At 38.1% G+C, this 17,945-nt stretch overlaps 1 protein-coding gene across 1 annotated transcript; it reads right to left on the bottom strand.

The window, feature by feature from the left end:
• Positions 1-3,049: 3,049 nt before the first annotated feature.
• pgm1 (phosphoglucomutase 1) lies at positions 3,050-15,423 on the bottom strand. Its single transcript, XM_038278373.1, has 11 exons — positions 15,081-15,423; positions 11,126-11,288; positions 10,855-10,998; positions 10,551-10,676; positions 10,286-10,476; positions 9,384-9,538; positions 9,168-9,283; positions 8,947-9,082; positions 7,978-8,161; positions 6,198-6,332; positions 3,050-3,753 (listed from the first exon to the last, which is right to left on the bottom strand). The coding sequence occupies exons 1-11, from the start codon at positions 15,324-15,326 to the stop codon at positions 3,664-3,666; spliced, it is 1,686 nt and encodes a 561-aa protein (XP_038134301.1). The 5' UTR covers positions 15,327-15,423; the 3' UTR covers positions 3,050-3,663.
• Positions 15,424-17,945: the final 2,522 nt, after the last annotated feature.

The raw sequence follows: 17,945 nt of genomic DNA, 5'->3' as shown, positions 1-17,945 counted from the left end.
CCTGAAACTTTAGAGCTGTGGAATTTTTTTTTTTTTGTAATGATTAAAATGCATCTCATTGCAAAAAAAAAAGAAAAAGATTTAGGATAGAAAAAAATGCTTTAAATTTTCTGTCTTCAACAGGACTGTTTCTGGAAGAGAAACATTTGGCTCTCAGCTTGTCTATGTTTGTCTACAGTAATTCTTCATCCATGCGAAGAAAAGTTCACATTCAGCACTAAACCCAATCTTCTCTTGTGAAATTTCAATATCTTAATCACAGGCATACACGCATGCACGCACACACACACATTTATATATATACATATATACACACTATATATGCATACATATACATACATATATATATATATATATATATACACATACATACATATATATATATATATATATACACATACATACATATATATATATATATATATATATATATATATATATATATATATATATATATATATATATACAGATATCTATACATATATATACATATATATATACATATGTATATAAAAAATATATACACAAATATATACAGTCATATGAAAAAGTTTAGTTTTAATGCATTTTGCACATTTTCTGTCTAATAAACCTTAATTCAATAATGAAATATTACTGTGTCCATCAGTTATTAGATATATCAAACTGAAATAGCTGTTGCAAAAATCCAAATATTTAGAAATAAAAAATAATTAAGATTAATAGGGGTGCCCAAACTTTTTTCATATGGCTGTATGGCTCTATCAATAATATATATATATATAAATATACACTCACCGGCCACTTTATTAGGTACCCCATGCTAGTAACGGGTTGGACCCCCTTTTGCCTTCAGAACTGCCTCAATTTTTCGTTGCATAGATTCAACAAGGTGCTGGAAGCATTCCTCAGGGAGTTTGGTCCATATTGACATGATGGCATCACACAGTTGCCGCAGATTTGTCGGCTGCACATCCATGATGCGAATCTCCCGTTCCACCACATCCCAAAGATGCTCTATTGGATTGAGATCTGGTGACTGTGGAGGCCATTTGAGTACAGTGAACTCATTGTCATGTTCAAGAAACCAGTCTGAGATGATTTCAGCTTTATGACATGGCGCCTTATCCTGCTGAAAGTAGCCATCAGAAGTTGGGTACATTGTGGTCATAAAGGGATAGACATGGTCAGTAACAATACTCAGGTAGGCTGTGGCGTTGCAACGATGCTCAATTGGTACCATGGGGCCCAAAGAGTGCCAAGAAAATATTCCCCACACCATGACACCACCACCACCAGCCTGAACCGTTGATACAAGGCAGGATGGATCCATGCTTTCATGTTGTAGACGCCAAATTCTGACCCTACCATCCGAATGTCGCAGCAGAAATCGAGACTCATCAGACCAGGCAACGTTTTTCCAATCTTCTATTGTCCAATTTCGATGAGCTTGTGCAAATTGTAGCCTCAGTTTCCTGTTCTTGCTGAAAGGAGTGGCACCCGGTGTGGTCTTCTGCTGCTGTAGCCCATCTGCCTCAAAGTTCGACGTACTGTGCGTTCAGAGATGCTCTTCTGCCCACCTTGGTTGTAACGGGTGGTTATTTGAGTCACTGTTGCCCTTCTATCAGCTCGAACCAGTCTGGCCATTCTCCTCTGACCTTTGGCATCAAAAAGGCATTTCCGCCCACAGAACTGCCGCTCACTGGATGTTTTTTCTTTTTCGGACCATTCTCTGTAAACCCTAGAGATGGTTGTGCGTGAAAATCCCAGTAGATCAGCAGTTTCTGAAATACTCAGACCAGCCCTTCTGGCACCAACAATCATGCCACGTTCAAAGTCACTCAAATCACCTTTCTTCCCCATACTGATGCTCAGTTTGAACTGCAGGAGATTGTCTTGACCATGTCTACATGCCTAAATGCACTGAGTTGCCGCCATGTGATTGGCTGCTAAGAAATTAAGTGTTAACGAGCAGTTGGACAGGTGTACCTAATAAAGTGGCCGGTGAGTGTATATATATATATATATATATATATATATATATATATATATATATATATATATATATATATATATTAATTACACACAACATATTCAGAGCAGTTCTTTTTACATATACTGTTAATTATGGCTTTAAGTTTATTAAAATTTACAATTTTCTCAAAAAAAACGTATGTACATTAGACTAAACAAAAATATGATTTTTAAATAAAGAAATGTTTGGAAAGAAAATATTTGGGAGCAGTGTTGACCTGAATGATGTCTTGCAATCAATAAGAGGAGCAAGTCAAAAAAATGTCAACAGTAAAATATCTAATTGCTTACAGAGGTCTGTATCCAAATGTGTTCAAGTATATATATAGGATATATTAATTATATAATATCCACTTTAAGCGGCACTATTTTAACTCTTTACCAAAACATCAGCTTGTTTTAATTTTCTAGCTGAATATACAGTTCTTACTGCATATCAATGCTCTGGGAACTTAGCTGGTTCTCTGATGTAGGATTTAATCTAGAGGGCTGATTGTGGCCACATCTTTACTAGTAACTCCATGACTTCTCAATCCACGGGCCCAAAGAGGGAGGCTGTTTAGACAGGGCAGTGCTGCCAGTTAAGCCTGGTTTATTGTTTTAGAGGAGGTAGCACTGATCTCTATTTATTCACTGGATTGCCAATTGGTAATACTGGGTGGAGGTGAAGCCACAGACTGCCATATTGGTACTCCTTAGTTAGACAGGTCGCATTGTAAGCAATACGTGTGTTAAAGCATTGATCAGAGAAGATGTTTTCATTTTCTCATCTCTGAAGCAGGTAGACCCTGATGCTACAGGTCTATTGCCCCTAGTGGCTAAAGGTTGCACAGGGTTGCTTTAACTTTCACATCTGGTAAACACCTTTTTTTCCCTCAAATTGTTCAATGCATTATTCTATAATGAAATAAATTCTCTGCATGTTTTATGAACTTATTATTCAGATAACCTTTTTGATTATATTTTAATTTACCAAAATGGAATAGTGACCTTTTGAATTTTTTAACTACAGATTAAAATAAATAAATCACCACTGTTCATTTCCACAAGGCTCTTTTATTCAGTCGGTTCAGTAATTCTTAATACTACAGCTGTGGCTCAGGTTTAAAGGCGATGGATAAACACAGAAAAAGGAAGATCCGACATCCTCACGAGGAAAAGTGAAGAAAAGGGGGATAAGGCTGCCCAGAATAGCCGATTTATGCTCAGTTATGCAGCTCTGTCCTTTTTATGCTTGACGATTGACAGACATAAACATTTCATGGAACAAAAAAGGTTTCCAGAAACGACACAAGCTCTAGTTCAGCACTGTTTTTATGTGAAATCACAAAGGAGAACATGTGCTAACAGGGTGGTAAAAATGCACTATTTCCCAAACTGTTTTTGCAACTCTCTACGTCAGGCAGTTGATTGAAATGTGTCAAGACAGTTAGCAGTACCTCTTAGCCGTTATAAACAGCCCGATACATCAATCTGGTTTAGTACAAAAAGAAGGCAGTGAATAAGTCAGAGCAACTTGTGGATATTTGTCTTTTGATCCTGTGTTTCCCTTTTTTTTCCTAATCCAACTCCAGCTTTACAAAGGCTATGACAGCATTCTGGGGGCAGCTTAACCCCCCTACAAAGGGTGGAGGCATTTATGTTGCTGAATCATGTGATAACAGTGGGGCCGGTGCGTCCGGTCCTTTCGTGGAGCTGGGAGACCTTCAGGGCGATGTCCACCAGAGGGGCCAGCATCACCTGGATAAGAATAAAACAAGAATGGATTTTAATGGAATAGACTTCTTTCGGATAGAAACTTTAATAGTTATTAAATAAAACAAAATGTCTGAACAGCATCAGAGTATTGACGAGGCAAAGTTGTGTTTCATAATTAAAAAGGTCCAACTGTATAGAGTTACACAAAACAGATGGAAAAAAAAAATTGCTCACCAATATAACACTACATCTTACAAACAATGGGAGGTAGTGCCATCTAGTGGCCGTTTCATGCTCTTAAAAGCAATTACAGCATTAAAAAAAAAAACCCAAAAAACTATGCGGCTGTTTTTTTATGCTACTTCAACGGATAAGTTCACTATTATTTATTTGTTGCATTACAATAATGCTCAACGTCGCTCATTTTAGGAATCTATTTCTTTAATCTTTGTTTTAACATTTATGTTAACCTTTGTTTCTTATATTTGTCATGTTGATGCTTGAAACAAAGGGATCTTATAAAAACAGTGTTCCAATAATACAGAGATATGATTAAGTATTAGGATTATTGTGCGCAAATTTATAACGGGTATTGATTTCATATCCTTCAATTTTTATAAAATAATGCAGCATAAATAAAAGAAATAAGTTATCAGCTGAGAGCAAACAAGCTGGACAAATTGTCTAATGGACCAACTACTCTGCAGTATAAAAACAAAATTTACCCAGCATTCAGACTCTTGTAATGTAATAAACTAAGATTCCGTACAGCACTGTTCTTTAAATAGCTTTCAAAATAGATGTTTTGAAGTTTAGAGAGATGCTGCAGCATCACCGCTTTTAACAAAATCTCCCCTGTGGAAAAAACCTCAGATAATTTCCCGTTTCTTTTTTCCTCAACAGACCCTCAGCAACAACAGGTGGAGAAATCTAAGAAGTTAGTATCTGAGTAAATAATGACAATAGAACATTTTAACATAGCTAACATTGGGCAAAACATGAACTTTGGATATCCCGCTAATGCAGGAGGCTGGTGACTGTTTTCTTTTTTTTTTTTTTTGATAAGAATCTTCCACAAAAGAATAAAACAAAAATGGACAGTTGCATGACTTCCACAGATTAACATATGTAGAGATTATATAGTAGTACTTGTAGTAGTACTGACAGTACTTGGTTCAAATATATGAGCCGCTGTATTATCATGGACAATTTATGAACAAGAAACTCGGGTTTTTTATATTTAACTCTAGTTCCAACTGTTTCCTGACTTTGAGACTTAAAGATCCAGATTTTAATCAAAATATATGATAAAAGTTTATATAGAGTATTGCATCATTAACCTGGAAAAAACTCCTGAATGGATGGATGATGGCTGGTGCTATAAATTGACATATTAAAGGATAAACTAATGTTTGGAAAGAAGAACAGGGAGAGAATGAGATGAAATCAACAGACTGATAAGTAAATGGATTATCTATAAATTAATGATGGATGGAATGATAGAATAACAAGAGGGATAAATGGAGGGATGGACACATGGATAGAGGGATGGATGTACGGGTTTATAAATGGACAGGTGGACATTTAAACAGGTGTAAAAATGGAGGAACTGATAGATGGTTAACGGATAAATGGAGAGATTAATGGGTAAATGAAAAGACAGATAAAGGAGCTGATGGAGTCAACTTTGAATAATAGGAAAGGAACTAAAATCTGGAAGCAAATATTTTACAAAGTTAATAAGACCTAGAAAATATTTTTAAAATCACCATGAAGATGGAAGAAAACTTGAAAAGCAACTCAACTCATTACACAGAGAATTTTGAAAACGTTACACTATAGATAAACGGTCGTATTTATCTGTGAAGTCATTGTAAATTACCCAGCAGTGGGCGAAAAAAAGAAATCCTACATTTTTCTTTTTTTTAATAAACATTTCCCTCCTTTTTCTTCAGAGTCTGCAAATCAAATCTACCCAGCTGTAGCCAGCTGGATCATTCCCCAAAGTGATATTTTCCTGTCAAGTTTGAGAATCAGCAGCAGTATGTTCCTGCTTAACGCTTTAGCCATGCTCCGTAAGCTCAAAGGGAAAGTGAAGAACCAGAGGAACAGTTTTTCCCTTCTTTTCTTTCTTGTACCGCATCACCTCCCTGTCCACACCAGTCAGAACTGCTTTATAAAGTGTCAGATGAAACATGTGCTCTTTACTCTTTTTTTTCGCAGCCATGCTGAGCTGTTTCTCTCTCTGCCTACAGGCCCTGATAAGCTGTCAGAACCCAGAGCTCTGCCAAACATCTCCATCATCATCAGCCAGAGACCATGGCTACAGAGTCCACTTCTGGGTGGAGAAAGCCATGACAAACTATACTAATATGCTTTTTCCTGCACATTACTCAATGATGACATTCTGAAGGATGTTTTGATTTCTCCGGGACCTATTTATCATCGTTTTCTTTTCAGCCGAGATCACTGCTTGGTGTCCTGACCTGTGGATCCTGGAAGATTTTCTGGGCATCGTTCTCGTAGCTGTCTATGTACAGCCTGACGGTTGCCCCGGCGCTGCCTGTGCCACTGAGACGGAAAATGATCCTGGAACCGTCAGAGAAGATGATCCGGAGGCCCTGAGAGGATAAAGCCAGAGAAGATAAATGAAAGTAGATGCTGAATGGAAACCACATGCAGGTGGGATTCCAACACTGGAATAATGATTTAATCAATCATCAGACCAATATTTTATTTCTAAACAATAAAAGAACCATTAATATAGAAAATATTGAGGTTACAGAAGGTTAAAGGACTTCATAAATACCAGAACTATAAACTTTACTGCATTTTACTGGAACATATGATAGAAAAACAACAAACAGATGTGAAGGAAAAGAAAATAAACAATGAGCATCAAATCAAAGCAAACCGGGCAGGGATAAAGCCGAGTTTGGGCCTAAAATAATATCCCAGGCTTCAAAATATCCCCCAGGGTGCCATCCAGTCTCTCATCCATCAATGCAAAGAATGACACAATTGCAACCTTATCAACACAGGAGCCTCCACCCCCATGGAGGGAGATGTGGGGATTCTAGTTAAAATAATATTATGTCTTCTGGATGATGTCTTCTATCTCATGCAGCTGAAGAACAGGAGACAGATCGCTGCCTGCATGCAAGCTGCTGTTAGACCTTCTGACCTTCCCTGCTCCCAACAAAATCCCTGCTAGTATTTTTTTTTTTTTTCACAGACTTTCAATTATCAATAAACTGTTTTTTTAATTGAAATTAGATTTGGGTAAAAGTATGCTAATTATAATAAGTGTACAGGATTGTTTCTTTATGGGGTAATATTGCCCTTACAGTACAGCGTTTTATCCTCATCTTTATTTTTTGCGATTAAATGCGCCTGCATGCTTTCATTTTCCTGTCATTTTTCCACTCTTACACCTGCATTTTCCCTGCTGGTAAAAAAGAGAAGGTTTCTTCTTTTCTTTTCTTTTAAATTAACATGCAGCACAAGCAAAGCAGCTAATGAAAGGAAGATAACTGTGGGGGAACTGCAATAAACTAGAGCTCAGGTAGGAGATGCGACCAACAGGACAGCTATTTATCTCACATCCCATATATGATACATTTATGTAGGAGAATTAAAAGTAATCTTTTTTTTTTTTTAAGATGGCTGTAAGACATGCCATTAAAATTAGGATCTTTACATTTTCTCTCGTTAAATTTTTTTTTACATTTTGGGCATAATAAAAATGTCGACATCAACCTAAAAACATTACATACACTACATGGGCTGCATTAGGCCAGAATAAGGGATCGGGTAAGTGGGTGGGAGTTTATTGGAGAACAATCCTGGTAGAAAATCTATTGAGGGCGGCAAAACACTTAACAGGGATTGAGATTCACTTTCAAACAATTTAATTACTCTAAACATACCATCAGTGAATCCGATCAAAGATTATTCATGTCTCAAAGCGGTCCAATGAAAGTGTTGTAAATCTAGCTGATTATGTGTGACAACAACTTAGAAAAGATGTTCAGAAAGTGTTGAGTAAAGAGCAGTGAATAAAAGTGCATTTCACAATTTTATGAAAAACATGAACCATTTCTTTCTTTGTAAAATAAACTAAAAAAAAACCCCAAAAACCCTACCTTCCATTTCTCCACCAACTGAATCATGGCTCAGACGAGACAACATTAGGAAAATTGAATACTTTAGAAAGGACCTATAAGAACAGCATGAAGATGAAAAGCAGTTTGGAGTTTGCCTAACCTGGTTTTTGGACACACTTCCGTCCACTGGGTCTGTGTAGGCAAAGTTATCAGCAACAGCCACCTCATACGTCTTGTCACCCGATGAGAACTTCTTCCCAACAAAGGACGGGTCGGACATTTGAGTCTCCAGATCCTTCATCATTTTGTTTGCAGAATCTGAATCAACCTCCTCATAGTCGTACCTGAATGTAAAATTGGAAGCCGTTGATACAGAAGCAAAGTAGAACAGCTGATGATAGTCATCATAATTTCTTACAGGAAAAGGAGGCGTGGATGGAAATTTGTCACATCTTTAAAAGCAGGGAGCAGATGTACACGTAAATCTAACACTAAAGGCTGATGTATACTTCCAAACCAGGTCGTCTGCATGTGTGTCGCAGTGAAAGAAAATGTGCCTCCGCCACAGAAACTGTGGTGCACCTCTCCAAAATTGCGGGTGACCGCAGACAGTGCCACAGACAGAAGGTATCTGATTGGTCAAATATACATCCACTCAACACTGAGTATTTCCTGACCGGCTTGTTTTGTTTGTATGACCGCCATTGTGGAAAAAGTCTTGTGAAGTTGGACCAGCTAGAAGAGTGAGGTGCGTGAGAACGCTGGGACCCTTTTTCCACCTGGATCCCTGCTCTTTTTCACCCTCCTTTCCCTCCGTTGTCGCACAAACTTGCCCCGACTTTCTCACCGCCTCTTTCGTATCTAAACCCACCGCTAGTTCGTGATTGTCCATCTTGCGTTGTGGCGTGGAATAACATAGCTTCACTCTTAAATATTGGGCATAAATCAAAAATATCTGCAAGCGCACTGCGACACTCTGCTGCAGGAGTATAACCAGAACCTTGAGTGTATCAATTGTCTTACTGTTGTAGTTCCCAATTTTACCACCAGATGGTGCAAAAGATCAACCTAAGAAAAACTTCCCTTCATGGATTTCCAGCTGTTAGTTCTCAAGATTATCATTTCTGACCTTGTGAAAAAGTTCCTGCCAAATTTCTGCCAGTGATCCTTCATGATCTCTTCCACGCTTTGTTTTCTGGTGGCCAAGATGGATAACCAGGCCAGCACGGCCCACAGGCCATCCTTCTCACGGATATGATCCGAACCTGCGTGGGAACAGAGACGGGATGTAAATGATTGGGGAAAGGGGCTTCCCATCTTCTGTTTTAGGAGTAGCAGCCTTGCTCTTACCAGTGCCAAAGCTTTCCTCTCCACACAGTGAGAGTTTACCAGCATCCATTAGATTACCAAAGAACTTCCACCCTGTTGGAGTCTCAAACAGCTGCATCTTCAGAGCTTTGGCTACACTGGATAAAACATGGAACACAAAATGCAACACGTCATAAAAAATGGATCCATAACATATCAGGATGAAGATTTATATCAGACTTTTATTTTATTTCTTACTTGTCCAAGGCTCCACTGGTGGGCATGCTGCGGGCCAGGCCTTTGACACCAGTCTTTTTAAAGTACGGGATGGAGGTAATGTTGGCACCAATGACAGCCACAGAATCGGAGGGGTTCACAAAGAAGCCATGTTTTCCCAGCACCATGTTTCTGTCCTAAACAGAAACCCAGAGATCTGTGTAAACATTCATTTAATCGCCACTTCCAATAGCCTCTGTTAGTTTACATCCATGCCATTATATGAACAGTTTTTAATCCATAAATAATTAGCCTTCCCCCCCCCCCCCCCCCCCCCATAATTAAACAGTCAGGGATACACTTTTTATTAACTTTTCCATTGACCCATTTATGGTTCACATTTAAACTAATTTTATCAAACTTTTCTATATTGATAAGTGAAGTTTTTTTAAATTTTATATAACATTTTCGCCTCAGCTGTAAAGCTTAATTTTTTTCCCCTCTACATTCTTGTTTTATGAATTGTATACTTTTTTGCAATATGTGAACCTGCTGGCTTCTGCCTTTTTGTCTTTACTGCTGACACACCTGAAGGACATTTCTATGTTAATCTATAGTAAACTGATGTCAGGAGGTCCATTTGTCATCAGGTATGACATTTTATTGAAATAAAAGAATGCAATTTTACTGCTAAATAACTGTGTTTTTTGCTAATTAATTTCTTTTTACTTTATCACCCTGTAATGTATTATATATGCTTGTTGTATTCAACAAAGAATGAAGTGTAAAAAATAAAGGCACAAAAAACAGGATAAAAGTCATTCTTCAAATTGCTTAATCCAGTCTATGAAAATGCAAAGGAATTCGAACCTCATCAGAAGAGTGTTTCATAAAGTCATCAGCTCTGACATCAATAAAATCCCTCACACTGTGTTGGAACTTACACCGTCACCATCAAAGGCGGCTCCAAAGTCATATTCTCCACTTTTCATGGTGTTAACCAGGTCAGCGGCGTAGGTCAAGTTGGGGTCAGGGTGATGACCGCCGAAGTCCTCCTTGGGGACGCAGTTCACAGCCGAGTTGGCAGGAGAACCCAGCTCTTCACAAACTATCTTCTTAATATAAGGGCCAACCACTAGAGGGAGGAAATGTGTCGATTAATAACACCCTGACACAAGGCCAAACTGTCATTTCCTCAATGTTTTTTACCTCCATGCATAGCATCCAGACGCACGTTAATGTGGTTGGGGCCAGAAAGAAGATCTTTCAGTGCAGCAAAATCAAAGATGCCTCGCAGCATCTCAGCATAGGCTTCAACCGAGTCAACAATCTCAACTGAGGAGAAAATATCCACATTTTAAGTCGAAGAAGTGCCAGGATATAAACACTAGTGGCTTGAGCCAATACATTTCAAATTAAATGAAAATATGAAATTAAACGTCAAAAGTTTTTGTTAGAAATAAAGATCTGATTAGCTTTAAATGAGTTTAATGAAAATAAATCATTGCTGAACCTATGAAGGGCTTAAAAGTGTCCACTTCGAAGGTCTGCTTCCCAATCTTAGCCAGATCCACTTTCAGCTCAGGGCAGATATGATACTCCTGTAGGCCTTTGCTGATCTCAAATATTTTATTTGTAATGCCTTCAGGAGCAGGTCCTGGAAAAAGAAAAGTGGTATGAAAACAATGATTAACAGAAATACTGGGGTTAACAAGAGATAAAATGCAGAAAATAATGTATTCTTCTGTTTGTATGTCAGGCTCAGGTCTGGGATCTCCTCTCACCTCCACTGGAAATATTGTACTTGATGCCAAAGTCTCCACTTGGACCTCCTGGGTTGTGGCTGGCTGTGAGAATGATGCCACCCACTGCCTTTATCTTGCGGATCACACAGGAGACAGCTGGGGTGGACATTATGCCATTCTGACCAATTACAAGGTGATTAATCTGCAAAAGAATCCACAGATTAATCTATGATTTGCAATGCTCTCTGATCAAAGTCAATACAATACATGATCAAGCTTTTAGCTAGGAATATTTTATATGGTGTACTCCTTGGTATCACAGCTTTGTGCGGCATAGAGGGGTTCAGGGGTAGGGCGTATCTTTGAAACAATATTTCCTGTATTTTGAGAAGGATTGCAGCTAACTCCTTGTCTTTGTTACATTATAGGAGGTATGTGTGCTTGACTAGAGGTGGAAATTTCAGATGGAAACCATGTGATTATTGTCATGTTTAATATTATGTTTCATAGGTTAATTCAAACAATCTGAAAGTGTAATGCAACTTTCACGCCACCATTTGACAGCACAGAACCTGCTGCTTCATTTATGATGCTTGTACACTAAAAAGGACAGAGATGCATCAACAATGTTGCTGAAGCATGTCAAGTAAAATGTGTACAGATGCATCTGGTGCTTCGGTCCCTCCGGTGTTCAATGGCAGAGAACGGCTTTGCTATATTTGCTGTGATCAGTGGGTAAAAAGTAGTTTTCATACATTTCTTTGCGGGAAAGTCAACCAAAAAACATCATCTGTGCAGTTAGTTCATAAAGATTACAATCCAGTTTTTCCAACTCCAGCATCTGCTGCTTTTAAATTTTTAAATATTTGAGCAAAGTTTCCAGGGTTGAAAAACAGGGCGTACAATTTGTTATTCTTTTTAGTAAAGGCCATACAATGTAAGTCCTTCTGCATTCCTAGCTAAAAGCCTGGTAGGGATTAAAAAGTATGCATAAATACAGAAAAAGAAAATCTTTAAACAGGGTTTTGTCATTATTCTGTTTGTTGGTGAAAATGGGTCAAATCAAGTTTAGCAGCCTAAACACCACAAACTCTTCTATTTCCAGCATCATCTGCCTGCTGGTACTGTACTGTTGATGCAAAAAATAGAGTCCCTTTAGCCTTTTTACTTTTGAAACCAAGCCACTATCTCATCTTTGTGTTTTATGTAAACACATGAACCTATGTCTGCCTCTTTGTGCATATCTCCATTACACAACCAGTCATTTCCTCACACCAACCCCATATTGCTAAATGTGACATAATGTGATATTTTTGTTAAACGTATTGGTAATACTGATTAATTATGCATATATCTCTCAGCTTTCAGCTGCAGTGGTGTTCTTCAGAGAGGGTTATCTATTCTTAGACTGTAACAAACACCATGGACTCTGTCTAGTAACATCCTGAAGTTTTCTATGTAGATTGCTACGACCTAAACATGAACTTCTGACGATTAAATGCGCTAAAGTCACGATTTAAATGGCATTTAGTGATGAATTTTGCAACTTGGGTTGCAGCTGCTTCCATGCCTGTAGGCTTCTGCAGGGCAATGTGACAAACCGCACGTCCCGCCCCCCACCCTTCTGTCTAGTCTGTGAAGCATATGTTATCAAAGCCTAATCTCTTTCTAAATGCTTTGATTTTTGTTTCTTCAATAGGCAAATGTGAATCAAGCTGGAGTCAGTAGAAACATTTTAATCCTGAAGGCCACAGCAGTGCAGCGGGGTCAGTGTGCAAATGTCAAAGGTGAAACGAGAAGGGTTATGGCAAGCCATTTGATTACTAAATAGTAACTTAGTTTTTTTTTTTTTATATTGACCAATTCAGTCAAGCATTGTGAACACCGGACATAGAAATCTTTCAATAGATTAATTTGTATTTAAATTGCAGTTACAGATTTTTTATGAAAATCAAGTAAATCATTCTAACTAGGAAAAACAGTTAAAAATGAAATACATAAATCAGGTGCAGATTTAGGGGGTTTGGAAATAGCAGCCAATCTACTATAAGGGGGATATAGATCTATAAGCAAAAATCTTATCAGTATGCCATTGTCCAATAGAGGCTATACAAATCTTAGGAAATCCCTTTATGACTAAGGCCTGCGATTGGTTTTAATGGCTGAAAATGTAAAACCAAGAGACTTCTAAAATGCTCAAAAGCCTAGTATATGAGCAGAAGCTTGTCCCCTAAGAAAAGATAACCATTAACCAGTAAGAGTAGAGATAAGACTTCATCTGGGTGACGATCCACGACCGTTAGATGTACTCTCGCATAGACTGTCTAGACCAGGGGTCAGCAAAGTCATCAATAAATCTATAGAGGCTGTTTGCAATACAATGTTTGTGTTTTATAATTATTCTTCAACAACTGTGAATGCAGGTAAGTAAAAATCCAAAATGTATTTAAAAAAAAAGTAGGAAACATTTTGTACTCATTCTTAATGTTAGATACACCTAAACTGTGGAATTAGTATAAATCTTCCATACATCTTAAATGGTTTTGCCTAAAGCTGATCAAGTTAAATGTTAAACTGACCAACTAGAACTTGTCAGGGAGTTGAAGTCATCTTTAATATAATGTTCCCAAATACAATCTTAGTATATTTACCTCATTTTACCACCACTGTAATTTCTATTCTAACTGGTCAGCTAGAGATCATTTAGATCAGGGGTGTCAAAGTGGTTCCAGAAAGGACCGTGTGGCTGCAGGTTTTCTTTCCTACCAAGCAATAGCACATCGGACTCCAGTCATCTCATCAAGTGAGTCCAATCAGAACATGATGACTTGATGAGAGGAATGGAGTCTGGTGTGTTTTTGCTTGGCTAGAAAGAAAACCTGCAGCCACACAACCCTTTCTGGAATCGGTTTGACACCCCTGCTATAAAGGGATCAGAAAAAAGGGGGAAAAAAACATCTTTAAACTGATGCACAAAGACATAAAAACAGATGTTACTCCAGCTGCATGCCTGTTTGACTTTGACGTTTCATTTTCAATCCAAAAACACTCATCTCTTTCTTTACCAATTAAAAAAACAAACAAACAAAAAAAAAAAACGTCTCAATCACCCTCCTTTAGGTTTAACATCGCATCGTTTAAGAGATGCATTAAATTGAAAGACGCATTAATTTTTGGTTACCCAAAGACATTTTCTAAATCAATGTCTAAACCTTATGAGTTAAAATCAAATATATAAAGAGACTATTGTCAGCATATGTCATTATAATGTAAAATTGCCAACAAAATAACCTATACTTCCAAATGTAATAAATACAGCTGTGTGTTGCGATGTTAATTTTCAAGGATGTCAGTTGTGTGAATAATTGTGATCATTTAATACAGTTTATCTCCCAGCGCCCTTTTCTGCATATTAAAAAAATATATATGAAAAAGGAATGGTGTTTGATTTTATGTAAAAAGGTCTTGCCATACCATCCCTCCACACTTCATCAGAAAGTCCTCTGCTGTCAGGTAGGTGATTGGAATGAAAAAACTGAATCTAGCTGATTCTGAAGTGATCAGAATCTGCTAATAATCATCAGGTAATTTTCCATACACGCAAACTAAATTAAAAAAAAAAGGCCAATAGAGAGTGGCAAGTGGGGGCAGGAATGCCATCCAACTAAATTAATGGGGGAGCCTGCAGGGGCTTGCAGGGTTATTTAGCAAAAGCTTTGATACAATCTGTTGCATCACTTTTTATCAGCCTAATGATAACTGAAATGAGTTATATACACTATTCCTCGTGCAAAACAATAAATAAGGGTGTTAATCATATTCAGCATGAAATAAAGTTAGCCTATTTAAGTAACCAGGATGGACTAAAGCATCGTAGTGTGAAGAAAACAGCAAACAACCTTGACAGCTAGCTAAACCTGCACTGCTAGCAGCCATGCTACATTAGCTTCACTCTCCTAGCAAACAGTTGAATCAGATATTTTCTCCATCTCACCCCGTTGGCTGCGGCTATCTGGACTATCAGCTGAATGGCGTCCTTCATGAAGAACCTGCCGTCTCCTCCCACCACCAGAGTGGCCGTCTGTCGCTCGGCCGGCTCGATGACGGAGATAATGCTCTGGATGAAGTTTTCCGCATAGTGCTGGTTCTGCTGGAACACCGTCACCCTCTTCCTCAGCCCGCTCGTCCCGGGTTTCTGGTCCGTGTAGGCTTTAGTCTTAACGGCCGTAATTTTCACCATTTTTTTGACCCCGTGTGATCCGCAGTGTGGTCCGAGAGACTGCAGAAGCAGAGCGGCTACACGTCCTCAGCTCCCCGCCCCCTTCACACACAAACCAACCCTGTGTGTTTAAAGGGCAAGAGGGAAGCATGGAGGGTTTCCTCACCCAGAGGCGTAGCTAGAACATTTTAATAAGGGGGGCCAGGCAATAACCAATGTTCACTGAGGGGTGTCCGAAAGTGAATACCAGGGGTCACCAATTAAAAATCATTAGAGTCCGAATAAAGAAAATCAACAACCAGTAAAGGTCCGGAGACATTTTATTTATAATCTGTTACTTTAAACAGAATTTAACACTGAAATAAAATTAGGTGTTTATGCATCACAGCAGCAGGTTGAGCCAAACATACTCAAAATATGCTCCGCTCCGGTCAGGTCAGGAAAAAGAACGACAAGAAGATCTGGTTTGTCAAATTAAAATATAGTAACAACAGATCGGTTACTACAAACTAGAGCGTAATTCTTATATATATATATATATATATATATATATATATATATATATATATATATATATATATATATACATATAATAAAAAAAAAAAAAACTAACACTGTTTATTTAAAAGATTGGATGCAAACTATTGGTACTTCAACAGACCAGGAAGCAGATTTCTCATCTCCATCAGAAACCGCACATATGCTGGATATCCTGATGGGGATCTGGAGGATCAGCGGAGGCTGTAGGCTTTGCTTTGTGCCATCTGGATGCTGCGGGGCTGAGCGGAGGATGTGGGATTTCGGGAGTAACAGGAGAAGCAGTGCAAGTGACGTTTAGACACTGTCATCAGACAACATGCAGTGATTTATAAATATTTTAAATCAGGTTGGGTCCGGATTATCCAGCAGGTGGGTCCGGATCCGGACCGCGGTCCTCTCATCCGTGACCTCTGATCCACACTGTTCCAAAAGGAACGACCACAACATCCATATTTTGTAAATAAAGTCTAACTATACTTTCCTACAGCCTTTCCTTACAAATAGACGCAAATATTTACATCTGTGCTGACTAATTAAAGGTATAGAGGACAAAATGTCTGGGGCGAACATCTTCTCCATTGTCATTACTTACCTACCTTTATCAAAAATTGTTCTGCATAAAAATATATTTATATGTACAAATATCTACATTAAATGGATTTTTAAGTTATTATTAGCTATTAATCTATGATTTCACTAAAGACTCCTAGATTACTTGCAGAGACATCATTTTCTCTTTACCTCATATAACACAAAAATAGTTCTGAAAAGAGAGTGAATTCTGTACATATCAATTGTAATGTTAGTATTTTGATGTGCTTAAACACAGCTTTTTAGTTGTCAAGTAGTTGTTAATATATGAAAAATTCAAATGTTTAATAAGTTTGAACATTACCCTTGATAGTATTACTGCTGCCACCGTGAGCGATTAAAAAACGGTAGGGGTGGCCACTGATTGGCTGAGGGTGGCCACGGCCACCCCTGGCTCCCCATCTAGCTCCGCCCCTGTTAAAGGATGAAGTCTAATTTAATATAGAGCTTTTCTGAGTAAACGTCCTGATTTGGAGAAAAAATTAATTTTCATACCTCAGCAATTAATTCTATGCACTCTGGTTCTTTCACTACATTTTTAATGATTCACTAAACACAGTAAGTACAGGTAACTTTTATTGTGGTTTCTTTAAGAAGTTGTAGATTTTGTCTGTCTTATAGTGATCCTGTGGATGCTTTTGACTGTAGACGCTGTTGTATGACAGTCTGAAGAAGTGGATGATGAAGATTGCTGTAATATTCCTAATTTTTTATGAAGATTTCTTTATTTTGAACCTTTCCAAATTGCTTTGTCTTAAAACTACCCCTTGCTCAACGATTAATTGTTTACCTGCCATTAATTTCTTTTACAAAGCATATGACTGAGCCTTTTAGCCAGTGGTAGTTCTAGACCAGTTTTACCGGGTAGGTCGGTTGCGGACAGTGTTTTTTTTATTGGGGCACAAAGCAAAAAAAAAAAAGGATCAACCTGCGTCTATGCCAACGTACGTCATCATATAAAAGTGACTGGTATAATGTGCTCAGTATAGGGGGCCTGACAGTAGCCAGGTCCACAGCAGCAGTGGCCCCTGTCTAGAACCACCCGTGCCTTAGCCCGTTTTCTCAAAATATCCCTTTGCTGGAAAGAGGTAATAAATATATGCTGCCATTTATTTCTCTTTTTTTTCCATTACCATAGAGAGGGCTTTGTCTTCTCCTGGCTTAGTGTATCGTTTCTCCATCTCTTCCTCTCTCAGCCTTTCTGCTTTTTTCTTATTGAGGTTTCCTATTGTTGCAAGAGTGTTTTCTCTCCTCTTTCATCACATTTTCTCAAACTGTTGTCTACTGCTGGTTACTATTTTTACCTTTCTGGCATCAGCTTTACAGTTTAAATATGACTTCTTGGTGCTGAAAAAGCAATTTAACTAATGCGGGATGAACATCAACATGGCAGACCTTTGTTCCTCTCGGGTTGAGTTGTATACACTGAAAGGTCAGTGACTCCCAAAGCATGTTTCCTCATCTCTCATAGAAATACAGACACAGAAAGTACAAATAATTCGTATTTTA

This window comes from Cyprinodon tularosa, unplaced genomic scaffold (genome assembly GCF_016077235.1).
Source record: "Cyprinodon tularosa strain WSP-4 unplaced genomic scaffold, ASM1607723v1 ctg140, whole genome shotgun sequence".
In the NCBI taxonomy this organism is placed as follows: domain Eukaryota; kingdom Metazoa; phylum Chordata; class Actinopteri; order Cyprinodontiformes; family Cyprinodontidae; genus Cyprinodon; species Cyprinodon tularosa.
Note: the sequence above shows the minus strand (reverse complement) of the source record. Positions and strands in the feature narration are given on the sequence as shown.